Source organism: Amblyomma mixtum, chromosome 8 (assembly GCF_055824585.1).
Source record: "Amblyomma mixtum isolate Tamu chromosome 8, ASM5582458v1, whole genome shotgun sequence".
NCBI classification, from domain to species: Eukaryota; Metazoa; Arthropoda; class Arachnida; order Ixodida; family Ixodidae; genus Amblyomma; species Amblyomma mixtum.
In genome coordinates, this window is record NC_143019.1 from 13110112 (window position 1) to 13134749 (window position 24638).

At 50.2% G+C, this 24638-nt stretch overlaps 1 protein-coding gene across 1 annotated transcript in view; it reads left to right on the forward strand.

Moving 5' to 3' along the window:
• LOC149331383 (uncharacterized) overlaps positions 1–13891 on the forward strand; it is a 28568-nt gene extending 14677 nt beyond the window's left edge. The window contains exons 2-3 of the mRNA XM_089555489.1: positions 13050–13312; positions 13433–13891. Of these exons, the coding sequence (XP_089411615.1) occupies positions 13121–13312; positions 13433–13684 (444 nt within the window). The 5' untranslated portion in view covers positions 13050–13120 and the 3' untranslated portion in view covers positions 13685–13891. The remainder of the gene's footprint in view (positions 1–13049; positions 13313–13432) is intronic.
• Positions 13892–24638: the final 10747 nt, after the last annotated feature.

The window sequence follows — 24638 nt, forward strand, 5'->3', positions numbered from 1 at the left end:
GGATTCCTTCAATTAGTGAAGAAAAGCAGATAAAACAGAAGAGAGCAGCAAATATCAGGAAGCAGCCTGAAGGAAGGAGGTGGGGTTAGAAAGACCGAACAAATCTGTATAGAGCTCTGGCCAACCCCCACCGCGGGTATGTGCCATTGCTTTAGAGGCAACACCAACCAAGACAGCAAAATAAGCCGTGTTCTTGCACAAATACCTTTAGCTCGAAATCGGCCCACCACTCGTGGCGCCGATCTTTCTATCGAGGAACTAAGCTGCTTTGAAAGCAGCAGTTCTGAGAAAGGATTAATTTTTAAAGCACCTAACCAAGTTCAACCGCTTGACGAGCTCTTTTTGCACGTTCTAATAACTTTGCGCAGTGGGCCGTAGTTTTAAGATACTTCAAGGGCCAATTACGCCAATACATGCGGGATGGGCTTGTAACATGGTGTCGGCAAAATAGTGATTCAATGGCTTTCTTGAAATGAACCTGGTATACATGAAAGATGACACTTGTGGGAAGATTGTTCCAGTCCTGGGCTGCTCTGGCAAAAAGGAAGTGAAGGTGGGTCGTGCGATCTCCAAGTGGGTAAAAGGCCTTGTGTTGACTTGTGCAGCCTGCAAAACGAATAGTGGTTGGAAAGGAAATCTATAAGGGAATGTATAATATATATTAAGATGGTGACATAGTCTTGCAATTTTACGGCGCTTAGGAAGGTTAGGAGATAAGTCACACTGGTGAAGTATGAATAATTTGAGTAGAATCGACCGGCATGGTTTTTAACGAGTTCAGCAGAATTAAGACAAGTTGAGGGGAGTCCTAGATGGCAGACGCATATTTTAACTTAGGTTGGATGGGCGTTTTATAAGCTATAGTGGTTTAATTATTGCAGAAGCTAGGTTTAAATTACGCCGAAGGTAGCCAAGAACTCGGTTAGCGTTGTTAGTTCTCCGCGTGACGTGAGTACACCAAGTGAAATTATGCGAAATGTTAATACATACACACTATTGTTCAGGTCACGAAGACTGACGCAAGTCGAAAGTCAGCTGAAAGGCCTTTTCGAAATCCATGCTGGTTTTGCAGGGAAAGGTTGGCAGAATGTAAGAAATTTACGACGTATGAATAAATAATATGTTCAATAATTTTTGGACAGGCACTGGTTTTGGATACGGGTCTGTAGTCACTGGAGCTTTGTTTCGGGACTGGAAATTTTCGTTGGTTAGGGACGGTGCCAGGAGTAAGTAACAGCTTGAAAATGTATGACAAAATAACGATGAATGCACTTAGTGTTCTTTTGAGAGCTTTTGCATCTATGTCAACGATGGCTGAATTTGATAACAGTTTTAATGATTGGGTGACTTTCGAAATTCCAAGAACAAAAAAGATTATCTGAGGCATAACGGGCATAGGGGAAGTACGGGAGGCTATCGCGTGGTTCATTCGTAAAAACAGAAAAAAATATTGAGTTCAGTACTTTAGCAACCTCGTCAACAGGGACGGACTGCCCCGTTTTATTCATTATTGATACTGTATGATTTATCTATTTGCTGAGTATTAATTGCTGTGTTGGGGTGGACTTAGTAAAAAGCAAGTTAGGAATAGTGGTTTTAAGAAAGGAACGCTTTGATTTTGCAACTTCGGAGCGGAATAACTTGGCCGTAGTGCGGTATTGCAGCCACGTCTGCGAGCTGCTATTAATCTTTCCAGAGCGATACTGTCGTTTTTTTTTCTTTAAAAAAAAAAAGGCGTTTTAGTGGACGATTAAACCGACGTGAGGTGTTTCGCTCTCTATTTGTTACAGTTGGAATATAAGTATCGATGAGTTCGTGCATTTTAGATTTAAGCATTAATAAATTAAGTTCGACAGGACGTGCAAGTAAGAAATCAATAAGCAGGGATTCGCAAAATTTTGTTAGTTGTTCGTTTAGGCTGCGATAATTGATTTTGTCTTATACGGTGAGTGCTTTCCTGATTTCGACTGCGTGGTTTATTTTGCACCGGAATGCGCATGAATTACTTTATGATCGCTGATTTTATCAAGGTATGAGAGTGAGGGAATGTTATCGGGGTGGGTTGCCTGTCCAAGTTCAAATATATTACCTGAATGGTGCGCCTTTGCTGAGATAACGAGCTGAGGTAGCGCGAACATTAGTCGTGTTGTAACACAATTGCTTTCGGTATTTTGCGCAAATGTTGAAAGGTCGAGGCCAGACCAAGTAACGCTGGGAAAGTTAAGAGCACAGATGCGCCAGATTTTCGTAGTGTGTTTTCTTTAGCATTACATATTGGACTACGTACATTAGTATACATAGATCATCTCGCCGTTTTTGCCGATGACCGCCAAGTATTTTATAACTAAAATTCTTCTATCATGCTGTTTCGGTTTTAAGAAAAAAAGCCGAACGATGGCTGTGGCGTCAAAGGTCAATAAAGGTCACGTGAGGCATGAGAAATTGCGATATGATCGCCGCTTCTTTATTCCTTGTCATTCTGGCTTTTGAAGCAGGCTGGCTTCTTAGGGCTGGTAGTGATCGCAGATCTGAATCACGAGAGCAAAATAACTAGAATAAGATCAATAAAAGTTTTTGCTGGGCGAGTTGGTTCATTTTGCTTGAGGGGATGCTTGTAGCGCAACAAAAACAGACAAGGGACAGAAGACGAACGGTACAAGCGCTTGTCCCGTTCGTCTTCTGTCCCTTGTCTGTTTTTGTCGCGCTACAAGCATCCCCTCAAGCAACTAGAATAAGAATGGGGCGGCAGGTTCTCTCAGATCATGAATGGCAGCTGTTTACGAATGCCTCTCGACAGAAAAGTATACAACAGCTGTATCTTACCGGTACTCACCTGTAAGACAGAACCCTTGAGGTTAACGAAAAGGGCCACGCAGCGAGCTATGGAAATGAAAATGACAGGTGCAGAGTTAAGAGACAGGAAGAGTGCATAGTGGGTGAGGGAACAAACGCGAGTTAATGACATCCTAGTCGAAATCAAGCGGAGGAAATGGATGCAGACAGGGCATGTAATGCGAAAGCAAAATAACCGCAGGTCCTTGAAGGTAACCGAGTGGATTCCAAGAGAAGGCAAACGTAGCAGGGGGCGACAGAAAGTTAGGTGGGCGGATGAGATTAAGCGGACTGCAGGAATACGGTGTCCGCATCTGGCACAGGACAGGGTTAAGTGGAGAGACATGGGAGAGGCCTTTGTCACCGCAGTGGGCGTAGCCAGGCTGCTGATGATGATCGTGAGAAGTTATACAGTAGCAATCCAGGTTAGGATAGTAGAGATGAGGACGCCGCCGCCGCGTCTGTCATAGATCGATTAGCTTAGTTAAACATCGCGTTTCGATAAAAATTTCCTTATTTTTCGTGAAAGCAGAGGACAGGAGTTTACTTACATCAGTATGGGTAATGCGCGCCGATTGCTCCAATTTACATAGAGCAATATTTTTGCTGGTATGGTCATAAATATAACTATTATTTCCTGATACCAGCCTAATGTTGCGCAGTATTCGTTCGAAGCGCGGGAAGCTCAGAGTAAAATATTATACGAAGAACACCTGCTGCAAAAATCATTTCTCCTGAATCTCGATCGATTAGACACAGAGGGGGGGGGGGGGGTACAGGACAAGGTCAATGAGCATGCGCAAACTCCCGAGATTCCATGGAATCCATGGATCCATGGAACTAGCTGTGACTCGCAAAATTTAGTTATTTTTTCTTCAGAATTGATCCAACTTTCACCGCTATATTCCCTCCAGCCCAAAAACACCAGGCGAAAAACAAGCCGAAAAACACAAGAAAAGAACGCTGTCGCGTACGACAGCGCTTGTTACAGAAGCGTGCCGTTCACATTAACTTACTTGCTTCAGTGAGGCAGCGCAGTTCCCCTGATTGCACACAATGAATTATCTAATTCTTTTTTCTGCTCCGTTCACAACTTGATTTTTTTACGCATCACATTTCATAAACAGCTAGACCTTTAAAAAAATTTAAAAAAAAAACCTTTTGAAAAAAAATTTACATCACAGCAGTGATTTTAAATGTCCAACAGCCCGGGAGCAGGACGTCGTTAAAGCGTGAGGATCGTTTACTCCACGGAAGCACCCTGTCATTTCCTGTGTTTTCGCTTCTGGCTTCTATAAGACCTACCCTTCGAACTTATAAAGAAAATTACAATCAGTTTCAAGTTATGTTCAGCTAGCTTAAAACACTGTTCTAAAGAAAGTACACGACGTCCGTTAGTTTCCGTATGGTGCCTCCAACTTTGCACACCAACAAATTACTTTATGTTGCATTTGCGGGTAGAAGTCGGGTTTACTCCATTCTCAAGAATTAGCCCCGGGTGTAAGAATCGGATGAAACCGTGCAGAACAGCACAGCTGAAAAAAACAATCAATGACTGTATACGAGATGAATACTGGAGTGTGTTAAATTGCTGCAGGGAGTTTCGTTTTTGTTTTTGTTTTAAACGAGATTTATTGCCTCACGGCATCAATGGGCGAAAGTGTGATGGAGGATGCAGTAATGATTAATGTAATGGGAATAGGTTAGCTGATTTTATGAAGTCCAGTTGTGAGCGATGGTATTGTCTCGGCGTCCAGGCAATACTATATGAAGCAGGGCTGCGCGGTGCAAGACCCGCGGCCTTCAGTTGCCGAACCCTTGTAGGCTTGAGAGCAAGGCAGTCCCACGGTAAGTGGTGAATGTCGGCGTTGTTTTTCGCGTGTTGTTTCTTTCGCATGCTGTTTTGTCGCAATGCTGTTTTATTGCTGTGCTGTTCTGTCACTGGGCTGTTCTTTCTGTGCTGTTTTGCCGTTCGCTCTTCCGTCCTGTCCCAGTTTCATATTGGTTGCATGTCCCGTGACGTTTGAAATGATGCACCCAAAAATAAACCACCTTCGGAGCTGGTGTAGACACCCATGAACATTCTTGCAAACTAGTTGGTGTCCCAATGAACTTCGCTAACTCGGCTTAAGCAGGACCGCCCACTTAATTGAAAGATTTTATTCCAGAACGGAACTCCAATCTTTCTATTTTCATGTCAAGCGCTGACGCTGCAAAGTATATAGCGTGAGCGAACAACGCCTGCTGTTTCGCGCTAATATGTGGCCCGAAATGGCAGACAAGCCAAGAAGAACCGATACCAAGAAACCTAAAATGATGTTCTAAAGTCTGTGCAGCTAGGGACCTGCAGTTTACGACCGGCAGCGAGTTATGGGTAGTGATCTGACCATGAGAGTGAAATATTTACGAGAATACGAGTGAGGTAGAGTGAATTTGTCAGGTACACCCTTGCGGCCAATGACAACTTACCAGACGCCTCAAAAGGGGACCTGCAGTTTACGACCGGCAGCGAGTTATGGGTAGTGATCTGACCATGAGAGTGAAATATTTACGAGAATACGAGTGAGGTAGAGTGAATTTGTCAGGTACACCCTTGCGGCCAATGACAACTTACCAGACGCCTCAAAAGGGGACCTGCAGTTTACGACCGGCAGCGAGTTATGGGTAGTGATCTGACCATGAGAGTGAAATATTTACGAGAATACGAGTGAGGTAGAGTGACTTTGTCAGGTACACCCTTGCGGCCAATGACAACTTACCAGACGCCTCAAAAGGGGACCTGCAGTTTACGACCGGCAGCGAGTTATGGGTAGTGATCTGACCATGAGAGTGAAATATTTACGAGAATACGAGTGAGGTAGAGTGAATTTGTCAGGTACACCCTTGCGGCCAATGACAACTTACCAGACGCCTCAAAAGGGGACCTGCAGTTTACGACCGGCAGCGAGTTATGGGTAGTGATCTGACCATGAGAGTGAAATATTTACGAGAATACGAGTGAGGTAGAGTGAATTTGTCAGGTACACCCTTGCGGCCAATGACAACTTACCAGACGCCTCAAAAGGGGACCTGCAGTTTACGACCGGCAGCGAGTTATGGGTAGTGATCTGACCATGAGAGTGAAATATTTACGAGAATACGAGTGAGGTAGAGTGAATTTGTCAGGTACACCCTTGCGGCCAATGACAACTTACCAGACGCCTCAAAAGGGGACCTGCAGTTTACGACCGGCAGCGAGTTATGGGTAGTGATCTGACCATGAGAGTGAAATATTTACGAGAATACGAGTGAGGTAGAGTGAATTTGTCAGGTACACCCTTGCGGCCAATGACAACTTACCAGACGCCTCAAAAGGGGACCTGCAGTTTACGACCGGCAGCGAGTTATGGGTAGTGATCTGACCATGAGAGTGAAATATTTACGAGAATACGAGTGAGGTAGAGTGAATTTGTCAGGTACACCCTTGCGGCCAATGACAACTTACCAGACGCCTCAAAAGGGGACCTGCAGTTTACGACCGGCAGCGAGTTATGGGTAGTGATCTGACCATGAGAGTGAAATATTTACGAGAATACGAGTGAGGTAGAGTGAATTTGTCAGGTACACCCTTGCGGCCAATGACAACTTACCAGACGCCTCAAAAGGGGACCTGCAGTTTACGACCGGCAGCGAGTTATGGGTAGTGATCTGACCATGAGAGTGAAATATTTACGAGAATACGAGTGAGGTAGAGTGAATTTGTCAGGTACACCCTTGCGGCCAATGACAACTTACCAGACGCCTCAAAAGGGGACCTGCAGTTTACGACCGGCAGCGAGTTATGGGTAGTGATCTGACCATGAGAGTGAAATATTTACGAGAATACGAGTGAGGTAGAGTGAATTTGTCAGGTACACCCTTGCGGCCAATGACAACTTACCAGACGCCTCAAAAGGGGACCTGCAGTTTACGACCGGCAGCGAGTTATGGGTAGTGATCTGACCATGAGAGTGAAATATTTACGAGAATACGAGTGAGGTAGAGTGAATTTGTCAGGTACACCCTTGCGGCCAATGACAACTTACCAGACGCCTCAAAAGGAAAATTACGCAATAGTTTGATTAACGCGGAAAATTGGGCGTGTTGGTACATGACTTGAATAAATAAATAGTTGTATTTTCATAGCACTTACTTCAGGAGCAGAAACTTGAAGCGAAAAACTTCCAAAGCTCGTGGTCGACGCCGTGAGCTATAGAAAGGAAAATGATTTGGGTAACCTTGTGACGTTCCCGCCTGTCGGGGGTCAGTCACAATGCAACACAGTTGTTTGTTGCTATCTACGGGTTCTGCTGAAGCGAGGAGAAATGAGCCAACACACAACGCCTCCGAATCAACCTAATTTATTCTCACTCTGCCTGAAGGTGAAACTGGGAGTTCCGCTCACCGCTGTCTTCCGCTCATCGCCGTCACCGCTGCCTCGCTCTCGGCTGCTCTGGCGGGGGTGGCGCTCAGCCTGGTGATGGTCCCACGTTTCGGTGACTATGACGGGTTGTGTCGTCAGGCTTCTTGGGCGTCTCGGCTGGCGGTACTCTGACGGGTTGTGGCGTCCGGCTTCTTGGGCGTCTCGGCTGGCGGTCAGTTTGCAACGGATGCCCTCGGGTCCGGCCTCACCGACTACAGACCAGCGCGATCTGCTTCCGTCCACCTCGCCCGTCTCTGCCCGTTCTTCTCTTTGTCTCATCTGTCCCCAACGCCTCTCTCTGAGGACTCCCTTTCTTTCCTTCGGTGTCCTCCTCGCCTCCTCTGCTGGGAGCCCTCTTGGTGCTAACTTGCCGGCCTCTCCCGCCACCTCGAGCCATTAGTAAGGCCGTCGCGCTGCAAGACAATGCAGGCCAGTGGGCCCGCGAACTCCGGGAAGCTGTTTGTGCCGCGAGCGTTCCGGCCTACCCTCCGCGCCGCAGGGTGCCGGCCTCTTCGCGAACGCGGAGCTCATGTTCAGCCGAAGACGCACTCCTCTCGAAGCTGACATATTTATGAGGGTCACGGCTGTCCTCTCTCTTCTCGCATCGGAACCCGGGGTGGTCTCTTCCAAGAACCGCGGCTTGGACACGTGATCAGGGCATTCGAAAACTTGGCCGTCAACGGACAAAGGGAGTCCTCCTTCAGTAGCGGAAGAGAGCAGCTGCCCGGGGAGACAGTCTGTTTTCCAAGGGCATGGGGCCCTCTTTTCTTTTGGGTTAACTTCCCTTAATAAAGACCCAACTCCCAGCCTCCTCCGAGTCCACAGACCGTCCCTCGCAACAAGGCCGTCTGCAGGCGTGCATGCGCGCACACACAAACGCACAAACGTGCCTGTCTCTGTGCCAAAGGGGGGGGGGGGGGTTGGGGACGCGCTGCAAAACGGGCCGCAGGGATGCGTGTGGTCGCGCAGGGCTCCGCGCGCGGCCTCTCCTCTTTTGCCCTCTGGCTATTTCGCACGTCTTTGTGTTGCGCCCGCTGCATTCTACACAACCGCCTTCGCTGACGGAGCAGGGCGATAATTTTGAGCCAGACACAGTGTCTCTGGTGTTAGTCGATGGAGGGTTCTTTTGGGCCATGTCTAGGCCTCCCGTACGCAGTCCTTCACAACCCCCTCTTCTTATAAAGAAATTTTCTATGAAAATTTTGTGGTCACCGCACTTTCACAACCAACAGTACGTCGCAAAGTTCGCAACTCAATCTTATGGCAGCAGTCATATTTCGAGCACGACAAAGCTGCCAAACATCGTCGTTGCGCACAAGCACTGGTTTCACAACACGGCACAATGTGGGCGGACCCTCAGTCCCCCCAGGCAGAGGAGTAAATTTCACACGGCGGACAATTCCGCACTCTATATGTAAAACACGCAACCGCAGAAATCATGAGCACAGTTCAATGGTCGTGGCAACTCCCCGACTTCCCTAAAGTTACACTAAGATCAGGGGGTGGTCCATGCAATTCGCTCACCCTCGGTTTCTTTCTCCACTGGCAGTTTCTGCAGTGTTCTGCAACATCCTGTCTCAGTCCGTGCCAGAAATAGCTTTTGCTAACCGCCCGGCGGGTCTTTTGAAATCCTAAATGTCCTCCGCCTTCCATATCGTGGCATAACCTCACAACTTCACTCCTCATTAGCAGAGGGACAACTACTCGGTTTGAGGCACCGTGCGCTCTGTCTCGGAAACGCAGTAAACCACAAGAGTCCAAATGATACAATCCTAACTCTTTTCCTTCTGAGCTGTCGCACTCGTTTATCAATTTTAGCAGAGACAAATCTTTCCTTTGCTCCTCGTACAGGCGGGTTTGCCCAATCACAGGGGGAACCTCGGTTACCCTGGCGTCCGCAGCGCTGCTGAGCGCGTCTGAATGGCGATTGGACTCCCTTGGCTCGCGAACTCCTTCTGCTTTGCTCGTGCATAGGCTCACTACCGCCTCCGAACACCCTCGCTCGTGACGGCTCTCAGTAGATGTTTTATCTAGCTCCTTGATACCTTCAGGGCTCCCCTCGCCTTCCTTCTTACGCTGCTTGGAGCGGTCCAAGCTCCCTGAAATGTGCCCGTGCGATATCTGACGCAGACGACAAAAACGTGAAATGTGCCCTAACCGGCCGCACGAGAAGCAGGCGATTGATTTGACGAGTCGATTCAATTCTCGCACCTGCCCAGATGGAGGGCCCTTACGTATCCGAAGGACCTCTTCGAGCAGTTTCTCCAGCCGATCCAGACGTTCACAAAACTCATCTGTCTCCTCTCTGCTTTCTACAAGTCGGACAGTCGCGGCGCTCGTGCTCGTCACTTCCTCTAACTGCTCTTCTCTAGACGCTACCTCCACTGCCTCTTCGAATGTCTTGGGATCGTGTGACAGAGCAAATCTTCTTACCGGATCGCGGAGCCCATTCAGAAAAATAGAGGTCAGCTGCTCCCTAAGGATTTCGCGCCTCGCTTCTCTCTTCGACGCGTCATCGCCATCGACATGCTCACAAGCCTCCGTTCCGAGCCTACGCAACCGGCTCGCGAACGAGCGTATATTCTCACCAATGTTCTGCTTTGCACTTAGAAACTTCTCTAACTTCCTGCACGCTGGCTCAGTATCATATCGTTTCAGCGCGAGCACTTTAAACGATTTATACGAAGTCGCACCTGCCACCTCCTCATCCAACCATGCAAAGTCCAGAGCAGCCCCGACCATCTTACAGCGCGCCATCCCGACTAACTGTTTCTCCTGCCATCCGCCCAGATTACCGACCTGCTCTAAAATTTGCAGAAAATCCCTTATCTTGGGACCGTTGTCACCCCCCGTGAATGATGGAATCACAGCTCCCAACAGCATTTCATTAGCACCTATCATCCCTTCGTGAAGACTCGGTGATTCCTGTAGCGACATGTTGGCCCCCTTCTCCTCGGGTACGAGGGTTAATGTCTCGCACCACAACTTCAGCAAGATCCCACCGCTGCCACCACTTGTGACGTTCCCGCCTGTCGGGGGTCAGTCACAATGCAACACAGTTGTTTGTTGCTATCTACGGGTTCTGCTGAAGCGAGGAGAAATGAGCCAACACACAACGCCTCCGAATCAACCTAATTTATTCTCACTCTGCCTGAAGGTGAAACTGGGAGTTCCGCTCACCGCTGTCTTCCGCTCATCGCCGTCACCGCTGCCTCGCTCTCGGCTGCTCTGGCGGGGGTGGCGCTCAGCCTGGTGATGGTCCCACGTTTCGGTGACTATGACGGGTTGTGTCGTCAGGCTTCTTGGGCGTCTCGGCTGGCGGTACTCTGACGGGTTGTGGCGTCCGGCTTCTTGGGCGTCTCGGCTGGCGGTCAGTTTGCAACGGATGCCCTCGGGTCCGGCCTCACCGACTACAGACCAGCGCGATCTGCTTCCGTCCACCTCGCCCGTCTCTGCCCGTTCTTCTCTTTGTCTCATCTGTCCCCAACGCCTCTCTCTGAGGACTCCCTTTCTTTCCTTCGGTGTCCTCCTCGCCTCCTCTGCTGGGAGCCCTCTTGGTGCTAACTTGCCGGCCTCTCCCGCCACCTCGAGCCATTAGTAAGGCCGTCGCGCTGCAAGACAATGCAGGCCAGTGGGCCCGCGAACTCCGGGAAGCTGTTTGTGCCGCGAGCGTTCCGGCCTACCCTCCGCGCCGCAGGGTGCCGGCCTCTTCGCGAACGCGGAGCTCATGTTCAGCCGAAGACGCACTCCTCTCGAAGCTGACATATTTATGAGGGTCACGGCTGTCCTCTCTCTTCTCGCATCGGAACCCGGGGTGGTCTCTTCCAAGAACCGCGGCTTGGACACGTGATCAGGGCATTCGAAAACTTGGCCGTCAACGGACAAAGGGAGTCCTCCTTCAGTAGCGGAAGAGAGCAGCTGCCCGGGGAGACAGTCTGTTTTCCAAGGGCATGGGGCCCTCTTTTCTTTTGGGTTAACTTCCCTTAATAAAGACCCAACTCCCAGCCTCCTCCGAGTCCACAGACCGTCCCTCGCAACAAGGCCGTCTGCAGGCGTGCATGCGCGCACACACAAACGCACAAACGTGCCTGTCTCTGTGCCAAAGGGGGGGGGGGGGTTGGGGACGCGCTGCAAAACGGGCCGCAGGGATGCGTGTGGTCGCGCAGGGCTCCGCGCGCGGCCTCTCCTCTTTTGCCCTCTGGCTATTTCGCACGTCTTTGTGTTGCGCCCGCTGCATTCTACACAACCGCCTTCGCTGACGGAGCAGGGCGATAATTTTGAGCCAGACACAGTGTCTCTGGTGTTAGTCGATGGAGGGTTCTTTTGGGCCATGTCTAGGCCTCCCGTACGCAGTCCTTCACAACCTTAATATACAGGAAGATAAAGGAATTGGCCAGGAAATCAGTACGGGTGTAGCTGAAGCTGAGAAGACGAAACCATGGATGAACAGGTCATCTAATTCGACAAACAGATAGCCGATGGACTCAGGATAACGGAGTGGATTCCAAAAGAAGACAAAGCGCAGCGGGGCCGGCCGGGTCAGGAATGGGATTAGGGAGTTAGCGGGAATAAGTTGGTCAAAGCTGGAGAACGACAGGGTTGATTGCACTGATATAGCAGAAGCATTTGCCCTGCTGTGGACGCCAGTGGACTCACGATTATGATGACCACATACAAGATATGGCGTTACCACACGAATTGTGCCACCATTTCATTTCATAGGAACTAGCCAAAGTTATCAAAAGCCCTTAATAAACAACTTCCACCCTTACAAACATTTCTTTAGTCTATATACTCTCCATAGGCTTTTGTCTATAAAGTCTATAGACTGGATATAGTATAGACAATACAAATCCTATAGAGAGTCAATAGACATTCTATAGATTTACGGCCATACACTTTTGCTAAACTTTTTTCTACAGTCAGTCTATACACTGTGATTAGACGAAAAGAAATATCTATAGGAAGGCAATAGAGTCTACAAAGTGTCTATAGACTGTGCTCTTCTAAGGGCACCAAGTACGTTGTTACGCAAACCAATATGAATCGCAACCATGGGCGGTCCTCGTCGGAATCTGCTAGAAGCTTTTTGCGCATCACCAGCAGAAAAACACGTTCGCGCCACCACAAGAATCCAACCTGCTAGCTAGTGCTCAAAAGCCGAATGACGCCACACCCACTGAGCCACTGCGACGGATACAAACAGAAATCCGACGCGTCATTTCGACGTCCACTGCTGTACGCCTGTTCTTGTCTCTCGATGTCCCTATACCCTGAGGCGACACCAACATCACGCGGGATTTTCGGTTTAAACGCGGTGGCCGAAACCATGGCACCATTCAGCCCTCTGTCGCCATCCGCTTCGGCAGCCACATTCTAAGCGCCACGGCCACAGAGCGGATTTACAAACGCGGATCGAAGTCGCAAAAGTGAGGGGGGACCTAAAGCGGCCTCCGGATCGGTCCTGCGTGGAAAGGGGGGGAAGGCTTGGACCGCGATGGGGTCTCAGCACCAGCGGCAGCCCCGGGGAATCCGCGCAAGATTTTGTAAGCAGATTTAGCGGGAAAGCGAGCGCGCACGCTTTGTGGCTTTCTCAGCTGAGCGCGCGGGCTTCCCGCGCGGATTAGCCGGCGCGCGGATTTGCGCGGCTAAAGGGCGGCGCGGCGGCAGCGGCCAGAAAATGCCGCAGATTCGATTTCCGCAGCTGCCGGGCGCACGCGTCGCTGCCATTTTCATATGAAAAGCGGCGGGCCCCGCTCCTGCTTCTTCTCCGCAGGCTCGGCTGCAGAGGCGGGGGCGCTGCCGGCGCCGGAGGAGCAGCAAGAGCTGCCGCCGCGCCGGTCCTCGATGGTCCTCGACTCGGCCTCGGCGGCAGGGGAGCATCCGCCGCGGAGGCCTCGGCAGCGCCGCCACCGGACCATCTTCACCGAGCAGCAGCTGGCGCATCTGGAGGCGGCGTTTGCGCGCACCCACTACCCGGACGTGGCGCTGCGCGAGCAGCTCGCCCTGCGCGTCCACCTGCGCGAGGAACGAGTCGAGGTGCGCCTGTCGCTGACAGTCCCTCCCCCCGCCTCTCTCCTACACTTTCTCCCTCATCCTCTATTTCCCAATATTCCTCCTCCTCTCGCACCCGGAGCTCAGGAGGCCCGCCCGTTGCAGGTGTGGTTCAAGAACCGCCGGGCCAAGTGGCGAAAACAGCAGCAGCAGCAGCAGCAGCAACTGCCCCGGAGACAGCCCTCCTCGGTGTCCTCGTCGTCGGTGCTGGGTCTGCTGTCGTGCTGCGGCGCTGACGTTGGCCCAACGCTGGTTGGCATGCAGGACCAGAGGGTGGCGGAGGCGTCGCGCCTCTTCGGCGTCCACGCGTCGCACGACGATGGAGGCTGTTCCACTGCGCCGCCCCGCCCAACGTGACGCGAACGACGTCAAAGGCTGGGAACCCCGAAGAGACAGCTCGAACTCTTCACGCTAAACTTTCTCGCTCGCCGTTCTCTGCGCGTGGAACGCGGCTATCCGATCAACCAACCGAGCATTCTTGTCGACACAGTCTAATCGGCTCCGCAAGGATCTTCTCCGCTGCACCGCGGTACCTGACAAAATCTAAAGATCCAGCGGAGCTAGACATAACGCAAGGATTCTATGTCAAAAGAGGCACCAGGTCACAGGTGTGCGGTGTAAGTCATGCATCACCTTCTGAGAGGTTTCCTCGTCAAGAGCCCAATGCTCGCCAATGACGACCTTCTGGGGAAGGCTCAGTTGCGGGCAACGTGCAAGCCGCTACACTTGTTTTCAATAAAGTCGATCGTCGTCGTGCTCGTTCTTGTAGTGGCTCCGTCATGTTCGACTGGGCGCGCGGTCGCCATCTTATGACACAAATGAGACAGATATGCGGCTCTGGTAGCTTGAATACGGCAAGGTGACGACGTGGCTGCTCGTTGGAGAGAGACGCAACAACTAAACTAGCATTAGAAAACACGCTCAAGGAACTAAGGCCCAGTGTTCTTAGACATTCCACTCTCAGTTAAGCGAGGAGCGTTCAGAAAAAGGAGCCCTCTCTTAACCCGGTATGCGGAGGCAAATTAGGAACAGCGAGCGTTTCGACAATGTGTCTACAATATTGACCAATCAAAAGCCAATTCAAAGATGACCAATTCATTTACGGAATACGAAGGCCCTCGCTGTTCCTCGTTTTATCGCCCATTAAAGGAGGCACCCAAGCCTAGATGCCACAGGAGTATATTCGCACGGGAAAGCATTCATGAGCGCTTTCACTGAAGTTCATCTCAATGCAGAATAGTTAGACGCCGTTCTAAACGATTTCGTCGATCATCAATATTCCCAACTCTTCCTCTAGATTTTTTTTTTTCCTACAGCCCTCCAGAGACTAAGTTGGAAATATTAACGCGAGAGCTTTTAGTGCACGTTGCTGGTAAACTAAGCCTATAGGATTGTGTCAAGCCACTTCGACGGACAGTGAGGCTATGCTATATTTATTGCAAAGGGCAACCACGCCACAGATGATCACTGGGTGAATAGCGAAATTGCTTCCTCTAGAAAACAGAGAGCTATGGCTACCCTTTTGCAGTACACTTGGCAGACACGTCTTAGATCGATTTTTCGGCTAACCTTCGACCGCGAACTCTTTACAGCTTAGCCAAGTCTTCGTTCAGACCAGTACCGTAGCGAACGGAGCATTTAATCTACGGATCCAGAGGGGTCTCCATCAAAAACTGAACCTGGCAACGTTTCAAGCAAGAACCTTGTACAATGAGCCCTGCGCTGTGCTCTTCAGGGAGCTGTCAAGCATTCAACGGTACGCAATTTGGCACAGCAAAGTTAGGAGGACCGATGAGGTGTACACGGGGCTGATCTGTTACCGGAGCCTTCCAAACACGAGACTCAGAATCTGGCATAGCATTCATTGTCCATAAATACACGAATTATTTAGCATAATCCACATGGTGCAAGTCACTGTATTCAAGTGTATACGTTTACAATACATGGTGCAGCATGAAGGCTATACAGTGCTGTGCAGCGACATTCTGTCACGATGACAGCATAACCGGAAGGTTTTATGAAGATGCCGAATTCGCAATGAATGAAGTAAAAATGTAGTATGCTGTACTGAGTGGCGGCCTGAATTTCGAAAGCAGTAGAAAAGAGAAAGCAGGCGAGCAAATACGTACAGAAAACTACAATATAAATTCCAGGGAGAAAGCACGGAATTGGTATTAAGGCGAAAGCCTTTAATGCCTCATACTGTTCAGCAGCCGTGTCGGCAGATTTGTCCGCGTTTGGGCGTCATTACTTAAAGAAGAAACTGTGTCGAGGTTGGGAATCGAACCAGGGCCTTTGGCATTTGAAGTGGAGACGCTACCACTCCGCCACGAAGGCTCAAGGTTTGAGCATGAATAAAGGCGCATCTAGTGAATGCATGGGTTTCATAAATACAATAAAAGGAATGAAAAAAAGAAAAGAAACAAAAATAAAAAATGAAATGAAAAAGAATTAAATGTGAAAATAAAAAATAAAAACAAATACTGCGCCAGGGAACGCTTTCGCCTTGCAGCGCTTTAGAGAGCCAAAGTGCCGCCTGAATTTTTTGATTTGGTGAAATATATTAAATATTTGTTATTACCTTCCTCCACTAACGCAAATAACAAGGTGAGGGCATGGAATAACCCGAATAGGGGAGTGGGAAACTAAATAGACCAAAATGTGCACTCGTCCCAGTATCCTGCAAAATGAACAGTCTTTGTCAAAAGCATACAGCCCAAGAGGTCTGCTGCTGAGCCCTGCAGCGTGGCTCCTCTGACATACTCAGGGACCCTAACATCACGAATGCGGGAGGAACTTAAGTTCTTAACCCTCCCAAGCTTAGGACTGTCAAATATGCTTAGGAGCCCCGCAACACGGCTTGGAAGCAAATCTCTTGGGCTGCATATTTTTGACAGGGACTGTACATGGGTTAAGGTTTGACAGTTACTGCGTCATTTCCTTTCCTCAAAACTTTTTTTTTTTTAGTCGGGAATCCTTAAATGGGATGTGGTTACCGTTTGCGCACGTCTTGGCAGTTCGACAGTGCGTTTCGTGTGCTCGATCGTGTCCAAATAACCGTACTTACACAAGACTAGTACTTGTGAAAGCGGTGGAAAATGAGAGCGCGACAGCTTCCGGTGACCAAAAGGCCGTCATAGTCGAACCAGTTGCATCGGCTGCAGAGAAATATTCCGAAGAATTTCGACACACTTCTGAGCATGCTGTCCAAAATCGCGGTGTGGAAAAGGAACTGCAAAGAAGCTGAGATACGTTGGCTTCTAAGTATCTGAGATTTCTTTTCTAGAGGTTTTTCACTAGCCTTCGGTCTGTCGTACCTATTCTCCACAAGACATAACTGTTATGCAGTGAAGCGTTATCGCCTTCGGTCTGTCGTGACCATTTTCCACAAGACATAGCTGTTATGCAGTGAAGCGTTATCGCCTTCGGTTTGTCGTACTTCTTCTTCACAAGACATAACCGTTATGCAGTGAAGTGTTATTGCGGGTGTGCAGCTCGTGCGTCATGCGGTGAAGCAAACCATAACGGGCACTGGCATCGAAATCGCCGCCTCGTGTTCTGTTCGTCACTACCCCTTGTCAGCTTCAGCACCTAGAAAACAAGGCTAAATATTCTCATTACATCACTCCTTATCGTCGTCTACGAGGGTAGCCCACAGTATCCGATTTCTACACGTTGACATTCATTCAGGCCATGGAAAAAACAGACGCGCGTTGGGGAAGCTGATATATTTGGTTTGTGTACCTGTATTCGGCACTCGGTGTGCGTGTTGAAGGCTCTCTAAGCACATATCGATGGCATATTAAATACTAGTTTGTCCTCAGTCTACACGGTGGCACATGAACCTGTTCACATGTGACAACTGCACTCAAGGTCACGAACGGCTACAACGAAGCACCGGCTACAGCGAATAGATCATGGGGCCTCTTCGACCTCGTTATGACGAGGTTTAACTGCATATCTGTTATGAAGCGAGATTCTTAACAGCTGCAATTGTTCCTCTTACTACTGAGTGCTTTTTCTCTTCCTTCCTCGGAGTTTTTCGTCGCTCTTTTCAAATCCAGAATAGTTATAGACCGCAGGGTATTGTGGTCTGGTTCCTATACACGAAAGAGGTGCCGTAGTGGAGGTCTCCGGAATAATTTCGACCACTGGGCATCTTTAACGCGCCCTGACATTGCGCAGCACACCAGCGCCTTCGCGTTTCGCGTCCATCAAACGCAACTGCATAGCACGTTCGCAGCGGGTTGAGTGCAGCGATGAGATTGAAGAAGAAAGGAACACCAACGGCCTTGGAGCTCAAGCTACAACACTACTACGTCTATATGGGAGTAAATAGTAAGTTATCCTCTAGAACACTCCCTTCTACAAAAGAGAGTGTCCTAGAGGACAACTTACTTCCCTTTTACTCCAATTTGGAGTGCAGAACAAAAGCTGTAGCCTCAGTACGGATGAGTTATGGGCAGGGTGTAGTAAATATTTGATGGCTCCAGCAACATGTCCTTTCATCCATTTACGTCGTCGATGGCAACGGGAAAACGCACGCCTCAAAAGTTCCATCCTCAAAAGGAAGGAAACTGTTCTCCTTTCTTCCTTTTCTTCCGGGAAAGGGCCTCATTCTGAGGCCCGAACCCCAAACCCGTGGCTCAAACCCCAGCGTGGCCCAGGCCCGCTAAATTATCCCTTTACTGATCCCGGACCGGGTCGTCAAGCTCGGCGTGAGGACCGGCTAGGGACTGGCCGTATTAGCTCCCGCAGGAGCGCAACGGGTTTATTCCTCACTGTGTGCGAATAAATTCCAACTACACAAGTAAAGAAGCTGCTGGCAATGGGGCTAGAATCTCAATAACGCTGAAGAATTTAGTTTGGCAAATGCAAAAATGAAGAGAACACGAGGAGGGTGCGTGTACACATGTTTTTTTGGGGAAGTTGAGACACACAATCAGTGACGATCTTGGAACAAACGGCTGCCCGTCGAGCACTCGAATGAGGGAGGCCTTCATCGCGCGGTTTTCACTAGGCTTCGAATGTCCAGTCGCGAGCGGTAGCATATCATCATCATCAACCTGACTGCGCCCACTGCAGGGCAAAGGCCTCTCCCACATCTCCCCAATTGACCCTGTCCTTTGCCTGTTGCGGCCACCCTATCATTGCAAGCTTCTTAATCTCATTCGCCCACCTAAATTTCTGGCGCCCCTGCTACGCTTGCCTTCTCTTGGAATCCACTCCGTTACCCTTAAGGACCAGCGGTTATCTTGCCTTCGCATTACATGTCCTGCCCAAAATCGGCAGGACAAAATCGAACAAATGCGCACTGCCTTTTGGTAGAACCGACGGCTTGCGCTCGCTGATAGCTGAAACAGCCCAAGCCAATGTGAGTTGCTCGATTTTTCGCTTTAGAACCAGCGAGATCGGTCTTTCGCTGTTGCTCTTCACTCACTGAAAAGTGTCATAAAACTTCTCTTGTAGCTTTCAACGCAGTCGGGCGTGTACGCCCGAAATTACTCAGACATTGCACTGTGAGTGACACTGATTGAACTCGATCAACAAATAACGTATAGTTAAGCTTTCTCTCATTCCGCGTCAATGAAAAACTCTCGGGAGAGAATTTAGCGCCGGGATTATTTCATTTTCAAAAATTTCCGAGCAGGCAGCCAAAAAAAGAAACTGTATTGTTTGTAATTTTTCTCGCGTGAAAAAAATAAAACTAGAGCAGACACTAAAAAAATAATTAGATAAACACTGAGTAACCATTTTTCTCAGCCTACACCATGGCCCTGTTTCATCCTTGTGACTGCTAGAACGCCCCAATTGTACTTCATTCATTCTAAAACAATGAACCAAAAGCCGGAGACAGGCTCGATCTATGGACAGGTCTGAGCCCGGCCCGAGCCCAACCCGAGCCTGCAATTTTAAGCCGGGGGTTTCGAGCCGGCCCGAGCCCGTGCAGTGCCCCATAGGCAGCAGTGCTCTATGCACATCGTTCCTCTGCACCTAATCGGTTAAGCGGCCCAGTCGGGGCTTCGGCCGGGCTCAAATCCCGGCCTGCTCTCTACAAAGACCTTCAAGTGTGCTCGCTATACACAGAACACGGATTAGGGGAAAACGCATGCGACTTTCCACACAAAGTAAATCCTATACTCTCTACATGCGCATTATCCTAAAAGGGAGTAAAAAGGGGACTTACATCCCTAAAAATACGGAATACCTACGGTCGGTAACGGAAACTGATTCTGTCTTCAAAACATGCGAAATTATCGCAGTTACGAAGATTTTAACCAAGATTTTGTTCGCCTCTATTTGTTGACCTCAAGACCGGTGCCGCGTTTAAAAGTTAACTGCTTCCACTCACTATGCAGTTAATACGCCTCCGTTGCCAACAGTAAGCATTCCATACAGAGGACTACTCACTCCGTTTTTACTCTCTTATAGTAACTCATATTTGCCGCATACTTGCGGGAGGGAAAAAAATATGAACATCTGTACAGCCAATATTGCATGATACTAAGGGTATTACTAAGGTTAGCGTGGGTTTCTGCGCTGAGATCAGAAGAAATACGAAGCAGCCTATGCACATCCTCATAGTTTAGTTTCCGGGGTCTGAACGGGCACGTTTATACAGAAATTGCTCTCAATCCTCCCATTTGGCAGCGAGTTCCTTTGTTCTTGTTTTGCGCCGGTTGGTTGTCGGGGAGAGAGAGAGAGAGGAGTGGTGCATGCAGCTCTTGCTGCCACTTTGCAGCGGAGCGGCCGAAAATCCTAGATTGTTTACGCCAGCGGCTGGATTTGGGAAGTCTATGGCGTTTAGGTCGTTGTATAGGACTAGGTCTCTCGTAACCTGAAGCTCAGTAGCTTCACCATCCCTGTTACACTTCCTGATGGCAACTGGCATGTTTGGTAACCTTTTAGACTTGAGTGCATTGCCCTGTTCATAGAGTGTGCGCCTACTGTGCTTCCGATTTGTACGGCACGGTTTTCTGCGGGCGTACTACTGCGTGGCGCCTGGCGCGGTCAGGTCTATAAAATAAGAACGGAGTCTCTAAAGCACAGAGCAACCCGATGGGCACTGAACCTCCACTGGACGTCCTGCAGACATCCTGAACTTCCAAGAGAGTTTCAATGCCCACTGGGAAGCAACGCGGAAGTGAGTGCATTGCAATGCATTCGACGTAGACTGATAATGACACGCTGGCTTTACAAACTCAGCGTTCCCTGTGCTCTCTTCTTCGCTCGCTGACTTGCCTTTGTGTGCGCTTTTTCCTTTCACCATCGCGCCACCTGTCGACATTGCTGCGAGACGAAATGCAGCTGCGAACGGTGGCAGAGAGGGCGGGAACGTTCTACCGGCGCCTCAGTGGAGGAAGGAAAGAATTTAGGAGAGGCCGTTACGTCATTTTTTGACGCCAGACTTGACGACTCTTCCTCGTTAGTTGGCCGCTGCCTCAGCGCGCAGCAAACAATGAAGCATACGAAGCCGCTGCGCCCAACGTTACTATTGGCTGTGTCATCGGCCAAGGCTCCAATAGTCCTTGCGAAAACACGTGACTTTCGGCGCATTTTTTTTCTCATGCAGCTCGGATAGCGAGGGCCTTTCGTAAGCTTTTCTTTCTCCATGGGCGCCTCTGATTACGTCGTGACGCCATCTGCAGGATGAGACATGACGGTGAAGCATTATCGCGGCCACGCGCTCTCAACAGCAAATTTGGCGCTCCAGCCTATTTCAGCGAAAAGCTGTTACAGGGAGCTCATCCGCGCTGGCCTTCATTAAGCAGTGCCCCAAGCACATTCTCTTATGCATCCATCTCGGAGACATCCATATCCAGCACCCCACTTCAAGAACGTTGGAGAGAAAAATTCCAGTCTTGACGACCCATCAGTCGGGAACGGGGACTGCTTGGCTCTCTCGGGCCGAAAACCAGACGGTTGAGTAGTTGGGTGTAATTACACGTGTTGCCCCCAACACAGGCGGTGCTCGCTCATATGCTGCACGGAAATTGGTGACAGCGGTTGTGCAACTACGCCTAGTTTAACAAACCCAGTTCTAGCATTTGACAAGGGCACAATGGGATCGCCTTGAAGCCGTGAATCGAGAGGTTATGAAGGCCCTCGCTTGTCTTCCCCGCATAACTCCCCGATCGTGATGCTTCAAGAGAATGAATGCACAGCTCAACGCACTATATGAGCTGGCGCAGCAGCGACGTGATGCTCGCAGGATTACAGACAAACTGAGGACAAACAGCAGTTAACCCGCATCAGTAGATTACCGCTTACTAATGGCAATCGAAGACTCCACTTTCCCGCTCCACCCAGAGAGTCATCAATCCCGCCAAGTCGCGGAAGCCAAAGCTCCCCATAACGAATATGGAACTTCAGAGGATGTACGCTAGGTAGACGCCGAGTGCGGTCCAGCCCGTTCAGTAGCTATGACTTGCCATCCAGCAGCCCCCACCCCTGTACCCCAGAAGAAGCAGATGAAGCTGCTATAGCCTTAGAACTCGCCCAAACCAACGCGGATTTCATAGTTACGATTCCAAAACAGCCATTCTTAACTTTGCCCGCCAACGCGTACACTCCCTGCGAGGCAAATAAATATTAAGAATATGTGCACCCTAAATTCTGATAAGCGCATTGAGCTCGTATAGGTGCCGACTCACTCAGGCAATCCCGGAAGTGCGGCCGCCGATAACATAGCCCGAGGACTTATTTGCCGCGCAAACGGCGTCCCCAGCCGGGATTTCTCGAGCGAGCGGGCAACACGTTCTCAGACCTCAAAAAAGAAGCACGCCTTGCCCGTCGACTCTACGTACCCCCTTCCCCAACTCGGCCTATCCCACTCCCCAACAAATCCCCTGGAGGAGACTCCAGACCCGAACTCTTCCCACCCCTGAGCTTCGTTCTATCCTACTAACGCCCCATTTCCACAGAGCGCAGTCTCTGCGGAGAATCGCAAGCCACCCTGGACCACATCCTCTTTGCCTGCCCTGCCAATCCTCTCTCGCAGGGACAGCCCGCCATCTGAACACGGGACGAATGGGAGGCCCTCGTTGTGTCGCAGGACCCGGGCACCCAACTTCGCTGTGTGAACCGGCGTGCCAGTGCCGTGGCCCTACGTGGCCTGGACAAATGCTCGTAATGTGAGGGTTGTGCGGTGGCCGTGGGCCCTTGAAGTGTCCAAACTCGCTTGCGCGATAAAGTTTTCCATCTATTCACAGGGGGCCGCTCCAGGGTAAGAGCTAGGGGGCCCCGGTGTGAGCGGGGCTCTGCGCGGAACAGCGGCTTCCGCGACGTTCCCAAGGATGGCGCCACGGTGCCGCACACATAGGTCCTTCACGCACGTAGAAGACCGCCCCATGTCGGCGGTCGAGGCGGTAGCAGTTTGAAGCGCATTCAGGTAGTATTTGGAAACAAGTCTCACTGTGCTGCGGCGGAAGCTCGTGGCGTTCTCGAGCAGTGAGAAGTCGTGTTAGCCAGCTCAGACCCAGCCGTCCAGGTCCCCGTGGAGTGGGCCGCCCAGGTCGCCATCAGTCGAGGATGCCGTCTAGCACGGAACCATCTACACATACATGCTTCTGACAAAATAAATTTGTCCTCCTCCCCTTTTGGCAGGCAGGTGTATACATGCTCGGAAAGCACTTGAACGCGCTGCTTCTCCTACATTCTTGTCAGGCCTACGTCGCGTCGTGGCCGCGTACGCTTCTACATCGTTCTGCATTTAAATGTTGTCACTGTGACTGCTGCCTATAGGCCGAGAAATATGGAACGTGGTGAAAGCAGAGGTAGGAAGCGTCTTGCGGAAACCGATCGATTACTCTGAGAGTTTAACGCCACAGCAGAAGACTGCATGCTTGTCCCTGCTGACAACGCCATGGCCGCTCGCGAATGTGACAAGGGCGCCACGGACCGCGACTGCCTACCCAAGGACGCATATTTACAGGCGATCGCTTCGACGTGACAAGAAAAACCTTCGATAGGCGCTCAGAGCGCTGCCCAGCTAGAACAGCGCCTGAAGAAAGCGGCACGACAGGCAGCGAAAGACACTCGTAACCATTTCATGCTTACATGCACCCTCGGGAGAGGCAGCAATTTTTGTTGCGAAAGCAACCCTACGCGAGTCGCCGAGCCATTTCGCGGAGCTGACGAAAGGCCATACAGCGCATGCGCGAGGAGCAGTGACGTCACACGGCACACAGCTGGCGCGCCGCCGCCGTCGCTGCGCGGGTGACTCAGAGGTGCCGCCACCGCGCTTGCCAGTTGCGCATGCGCAGTAGCGGCGCATAGCTAGCCATCCGGGGCCGCCGCCGCTGCCGCGCGCTCTCCATCGCCTCTGCTCTCCCTCTCTCCTCGTTGCTTTCGCAATCCATCAGGTTCAACCAGAGCTAAAACCAGTGCCAATTTTTTCCGTTTGTTTTGTTTGCCCGGCTGCACGCAGAGGAAACCCTGGTTGAGCTCCCTCTGACGAGTACGTTCGCTTCAGAGCTGCAGCCACTCGAGGGGGAAAGAGAAACACAGAAGTGATAAGACCAGCTCACGTGGCCAGTTGCATTCGTGGCTCCGATTGCAAGCGGCGCGCGGCTTTACCAGTTGGTTGCTTTGTCTGCATTGGCTTCCTGCCTTCCAGCGCTCAGATTACTCCCAAATTTCTCTCTTTTTCATCGTGAGACTATCAGATTTTTATTTAAATATCTATGCCGTCAAATATGCATTAATCTAAATATGCCTCATAAGCGTTGTTGCACGTTTCTCATGAAAGCATACAGACTCGTAGTACAGAGTGTGCCGAGACAGGACTGTTGGACTTACAGCTGCACTATTTTTTGTTCACGCTCGTGGGAACACCTAGACATAAGAAATGTGTTATGAATAATGCTGGCTGACCGAACTTTGGTCAGTTCTGAAGATACAGCTGCGCCACCTGGCGGCATATACCCCAACAGTGAGGTAGTAGAACACCAGACAGACTGATCTGAAAGTGACATGGCCGCCAGTGGATGGAGCACCGAGTCACCAACAAAGTTTTTGAATAGTTGTACGGATGCCCACTTACTGCCCATTGCTCCAGTGTTTGCCACTCTGATCAAGACAGCATTGCACCCAGCTTTCTCTTCATTTTGCTAACCTTTGTTTGAGAGCATGGATCACTTTGGTGATTTCAAGCACTAAGGTCTGAACACTAAATTAATTAGAAGCTTTGCTTGAAAAGGCTCCTGAAAAAAACTAAAGCAGCAATGTTTCATCCCTTTTTTTTGTGTGTTCAGCTCCATGAAAGTGGAAGCGGTTCTTACCTTATTTGCATTTGACTTTATGGGCCTAC